At 48.0% G+C, this 5,312-nt stretch overlaps 1 protein-coding gene across 1 annotated transcript; it reads left to right on the forward strand.

The window, feature by feature from the left end:
- Positions 1-246: 246 nt before the first annotated feature.
- On the forward strand, positions 247-5,312 carry LOC128822612 (serine/threonine-protein kinase PAK 3-like). Its single transcript, XM_054004377.1, has 9 exons — positions 247-263; positions 637-802; positions 1,109-1,172; positions 1,880-1,928; positions 2,679-2,791; positions 3,420-3,537; positions 4,389-4,488; positions 4,935-5,128; positions 5,237-5,312. Exons 3-9 carry the CDS (start codon positions 1,123-1,125, stop codon positions 5,246-5,248), a joined length of 636 nt encoding a protein of 211 aa, XP_053860352.1. The 5' UTR covers positions 247-263; positions 637-802; positions 1,109-1,122; the 3' UTR covers positions 5,249-5,312.

Raw genomic sequence — 5,312 nt, forward strand, 5'->3', positions numbered from 1 at the left:
TTTTACTGGGGAATATGGTGACCCAGATGGAGGATTGAAACAAGCTGTCTGTATCCCTTGTAAATCTGTTTTTCCTCACAGTCAGTGACTCTTGACTGACAGGGACAAGCTGTAGTCTCTGACTGCTTTGTTCTGTTTGACTCGAGGTGCAAGTGTTGACATCTCACCGGGCAGCCGGCAAAGACTTCCGGCAAATGAGTGGCAATGAAGAGCCCCGAGGCTGGCGTGAGGCACAGGAAGTGTCCCCACCAAAGGTGCTACAGGTTGGGCATGACCTGAAGATGGTGCAGGAAAAGAGGACACAGTGGGGGGAGGATGAGCACTTGAACAAGGAGCTGCAAGTGTGTCTGAAGCCCTTGGAGGGGGAAAGGAATCCTTGAGAGGAAGTAGAATGGTCATTGTGGCAGTGATCCTTCAGAAAATCCATGAAAATGGACCATGAATCTGGCTATCCACTCGAGTAGAACTAGCCTTTGGTTTTGACCCATCCAGTTTGAGAAGTGGACATCAGAAAAAACCCACTTAAGAGCCCTGCATGTTGCTGACAGCACCTTCCTAAGGGCTTGCATTTGAAATGGAATCTCAGGCCAATCTCTGCCAGGCACCTTTCTGACATAAACTCATTTCTTGTCCCAGATCTACAAGGGCTTTGTCACCAAACCTGCTGCAGCAACAGCATGGTCTAAAGGAGCTTTTGCTCCCCAACCTGAGAAGCGGAGCCGGGGCGGTTTGTTCATCTCCAGTGCTGACTCAGCTGCTGCTCAGCAACAGGAGATCAAGGATGACTCCCTGGAGCTACTGAGTACGTCTGCTGTATTTCTTGTCTGAGGAACAGTCTATTGTGTGCAGGTGTCAGCATAGCTGTACCAAATGTTTTTCCTGAGTTTGGTGTCCCAGGGACATTTAGAGACATTTCCCCACAGGAACTGCTGTAGAAAAGCAGTCTCTGTGCTGGCCACCTGTGCTGCAGAGCTGTCTGCCTGGTTGTTGTTGTTACCCAGCCGAACACAAAGGGTTCAAAGCTCCAGGCTCTGGGTCTGCCTTTTGAATCTCCTGGAAGCTGAGATCTCTGCTTTAAAGTGAGCATCTTGCATTTTTTTTCCCTCAGGGAAAATAGTGAACATGGAAAATCCCATGATGAAATACACGGAACTGGAATATATTGGCAGAGGGTGAGTCCAACCACAGTTACTTCTACATAACCATGGGCCAGGCGTTTTTCTGGTGGAATATCGATCCAGTGTGAAGTCCGGCCAGCTGCAAACAGACATCTATCCCCATGTTCAGACACTGGGGATAGATTGTCCCATCTCTCAGTGCTGCTCTGAATTCGTGAGTGTGCCCAGAAGGCATTGGCAGAGACACCTCCATGCTGCCAAGTTCTTGCCGGCAGCAAGGAACAGGACCTGGAAAATCTCCTTGTCTCTCAAGTGTGGGACAGTTCTGTGTTAATTTCCTGAGCATTTTTGTATATCTCCAAATCATACAGCCACACTAATAAAAGGGGAAGAAACTTGCTTGCCTGAAAGAGCAAGATACTCCCTGATAGCTGTCAGATAACAGTTCTCAGGAACATTTCTTTCCAAAAGATTGCTGAAGGAAATACCCCATGGTCAGGACAAAACCTGCACAGTTTAGAACCTGAAACCCAAGATGAAAGAAGGAGCTCTCCTTAGGAGCTGAGGCAGTAAACAGCAACGCTTCAGGGACAGGCCCAGTGCCCATGCACTTGAGAGGAAAATGCATCATCTGCCTTTGGGCAGAGCCCACCTGCATCCGGCAGGTTTTAGGCATTTGCAGCAGAGATCTCCTCTGTGGGCTGGCTTTCACTGCAAGATCTAAATGTCTTCTCCTTTCTTTGCTGCTTTTTTGTTTCTAGGACTTTTGGAGATGTTTGCAGAGCACTTGACAATGCCACAGGAGGACAGGTAATTGTCAACATCTCCCGCAGGTCCTCTGGTGTGAGCAGCTGTGGCTGGAGCTTTGAGTAGAGCTGTGCTGAAAAGGCACAAGAAGCACAGACTGCTACCAGCCTGCAAAATACATTTGGGAAAGTCTTTGTCCTTCTCAGCTGCCAGAAGGAAGGCAAGGAGGGCAACAGTTCCTTTCAGAGAAGGATGTGCTCATTCGCTCTCCATTGCTAAAACAAAGGTGGTGCCTTTGAGCATCTCACTGCTCTTTGGGGCTACGGCTTCAGAGTCCTGAATTCTCACTTCTGTTTGCCAGCAAATGCATCTGAAAGTTACTGGTAGTTCCTTAGCCACCTGCAGTGCTGCACTGGAGGACTGCACGTAGGGAGAGATCTGCACAGCGTCCCTAAAAGCCCTAAGCCCTGCCCATAGCCCGAGATGTATCCAAAGAGTATTAAGGCATGGATAACTTCTTCTGAATCCCAGACAAAGCAGCAGGGAGTGTGCTCAGAGCTTTGTGGGTGATAGTTGAGACACCACAGTTACCAAGTGGACAAGGCAAAACCTCAGTGGCCACGTGTCCTGTAAGTGGCCTCCAAGGGAGCAGAGAAATGGGCTGTTGCAATGTCAGTTCCTAATTACTGCAATGCCCAATCACAAGGCAGTTTGGCACAGCTCGGCTGTGGCATTGCAAAATCACTCGCTCCATGTGCCTTGTGGTCTTGTGCCGCCAACTTCTCAAGTTACTCATTTTCAATGTCATTTTAGGTGGCCATAAAGAAAATAAATCTCCAAGGACCGAGGAAGAAGGAACTAAAAGTCAATGAACTTATGCTCATGAAGACAAATAAGAATCCCAACCTGGTCAACTATTTAGACAGGTGAGTTGTTGTGAATGTTTGTTTACATATTGCAAACATGCATGGTAAAATTCCACTTTGTTCACTGGCAGAAAATAGAGCTGTAATTATTGGTTAATTATTATTGCTCTGCTCATCTCCAGTGGATGGGAAGAGAGTGCATCTTGTCTGCATGAGTCTTCCCTGGTACACAGAGTTTGAAGATTATTCAAAAACCTGCATCAGTCATATCTTACTAAATCAATAGCCTGTAAGTTCACAGCCACCACATTGTTTTGGGGCTTGATTTTTTTCAAGAGTCCTCTTACGTCCAGATAAACTGACATGGATTTCCCTTGGATTGTGTCCCCTCTTTTCCATTGCTTTGCATGCCAGGAAGACTAGGTGCTTATTTCCAGAAACACACAGTTTGACAGGCTTTTGATCTGTTCCTAACCTGCAGTTTTTACTTGCTGGCTATTGAAGACATCTCCTTTTTTCACAGCTGTGCCTTTCTTCTTGAGACAGATTGCAAACAACGCACAGCCTAGAGGGAATGTCTATTCCTTTCATTCTGTCCTTGTCACAAAGGGACTTGGAAACAATAGTCAATCAAGAAAACAACCTAGCCATGCATGTTTATCTCCATGCTCTTGTTTCCTTCTTTCAGCTACCTTGTGGATGGGCAGCTCTGGCTGGTCATGGAGTACATGGACGGAGGCACTCTGAGCGATGTCATCAGCGAGACCTACCTGTCTGAAGACGAGATGGCAGCCATCAGTAGGGAGGTCAGCAATCCCACCTGTGCTGCCCAGGGCTTGGGCAGGATTGTCTGGGAAACAGGGCTCCGACTTGGAGTGATTTCATGTGCCAAGCTTTGTTTCTGTGTTGCTGGTATGCTATGGGCAAGTAAAAGCCTCTCAAGTGAAATGCCTGCCAGTGCCCCTGCACTCACAGCAGTTAGTTCTTGTACTCATATCTCCTACTGTTGTATTCTCACTCTGTCTCTTGGATTTGTATTTGCTGTTCTCCATTTTGCTTCCCTAAACTTTCATCTCCAGCCTGTCTGCACTGCATTCCTTGCCTGTAAAAGCAAAGGTGCTGGTGGCAGCATTTGAAATGATCAGCAAAATAGAAAGAGAGACTCATTTCTCATAGTCCTCAACTGGAAAAGGACAGTAGTGCAGCCAAAATGCTCTTTACTTCAGGAAGGTGACTGTTGTGATACTTCCATGTCTGTGCTGAGGCCAGCAACAAAACCTGTGTCATGCAGCCTCCCACCCAAAGTGATCCACTTCACACCAAAGGGAGGGACTTTTTCTTCCTTGGCAAAACCCCTCACTTGTCCTCTGCATGGAGAAAGCACATCCACAGCAGCAGCAGTCATCCTGGCTGGTTTGCAGGGGACAGTCTACAACAACAGCAGGTGCTGTTGCTTTTTCAAAAGCTGACATGCCTTTTCCTTAGAAAGGTCCTGCTCTGCAAGTGGTGGAGCAGCAAGCTCTTCCTCGCAATGGCACTGTGTTCTGCCATTACTCGCCATTCCCCTGCAGAGGCAATCTTTTAGAGCTGTTTCCTTTCTTGTGTAATGAAATGACATCACTAATTTTTGCCCTCCTGTTTCTGTTTTCTCTCTCAGTGCCTGCAAGGCCTGGATTTTCTTCACTCGAACCACGTGATCCACCGAGATGTGAAGAGCAGCAACATCCTTCTCAGAACCGACGGCTCTGTCAAGCTGGGTCAGTGTATTCTTGGTCAGGTGCAGCATTCCAGGGATGTGGGCTGTGGGGCTGCTTTGAGTGACTGCCAGCTCCCCAAAAATGGTGCTGGTGGCAGTGCAGGGCCCCCCAGTGTGAGCTGATGACACAGTTGCAACGTGCACAGAGGTATAAGGAACCACGAGAAGTCAAGAGTGGCATTGCTCTGTGTGTGTCTCTTCCAGAGGGAGGGAGCTACAATGTAAAGCTTCAGGGGAATGAAGGCCACTGCTGTGAGCAGCCTTAAAACACCTGGGTTTTTTTGGAAGTGGTCAATTCCATACTTCCTTGTCTAAAGCTGTGAGGAAACAGAGCGTGGACAGTTCTCCAGGAGACTCAACAGCACATTCTTAGACTGAGAGTGGGGAATTCTTTTGCTTGATTTCCTAACTTGAGCTGGCTTTCATGGTATGTTTTTTTCTCCACAGTTGACTCTGGCCCCTTTGCTCAGCTCACCCCTGAGCAGAGTCGACAGAGCTCAGTGGCCGGCACTTCTGGGTGGATGGCGCCTGAAGTGGCGACAGGTCAACCATATGGCCCCAAAGTGGACATATGGTTTTTTGGAATCGTGGGCATCGAAATGGTGGAACGAGAAGTCCCTTACCGGAATAAAACTGTTTCGGTAAGGTGCAAATACTCACTGATCCTGCTTGTCTTTCTCACCTGTCCCATGGTCAGTGTGCCATTGGACAAAATCCCATTGCCATCTGCTGGCACCACTTCCACCAAGGTCCCCTTCTGAAAATGTCCCTGCAGCACATCAGCATCTGCTGTCGATTTGGTTGCATCAGAAGGGAAGAGGAAGG

Source organism: Vidua macroura, chromosome Z (genome assembly GCF_024509145.1).
Source record: "Vidua macroura isolate BioBank_ID:100142 chromosome Z, ASM2450914v1, whole genome shotgun sequence".
In the NCBI taxonomy this organism is placed as follows: Eukaryota; Metazoa; Chordata; class Aves; order Passeriformes; family Viduidae; genus Vidua; species Vidua macroura.

Excerpts from the sequence above, each read along its gene's own strand:
- LOC128822612 (XM_054004377.1), top strand. The coding sequence starts at position 1,123 with ATGGAAAATCCCATGATGAAATACACGGAACTGGAATATATTGGCAGA. Across the intron at positions 1,173-1,879 it reads CTGGAATATATTGGCAGAGG|GACTTTTGGAGATGTTTGCA; the intron begins GTGAGTCCAACC and ends TTTTGTTTCTAG. Across the intron at positions 4,489-4,934 it reads CGACGGCTCTGTCAAGCTGG|TTGACTCTGGCCCCTTTGCT; the intron begins GTCAGTGTATTC and ends TTTTCTCCACAG.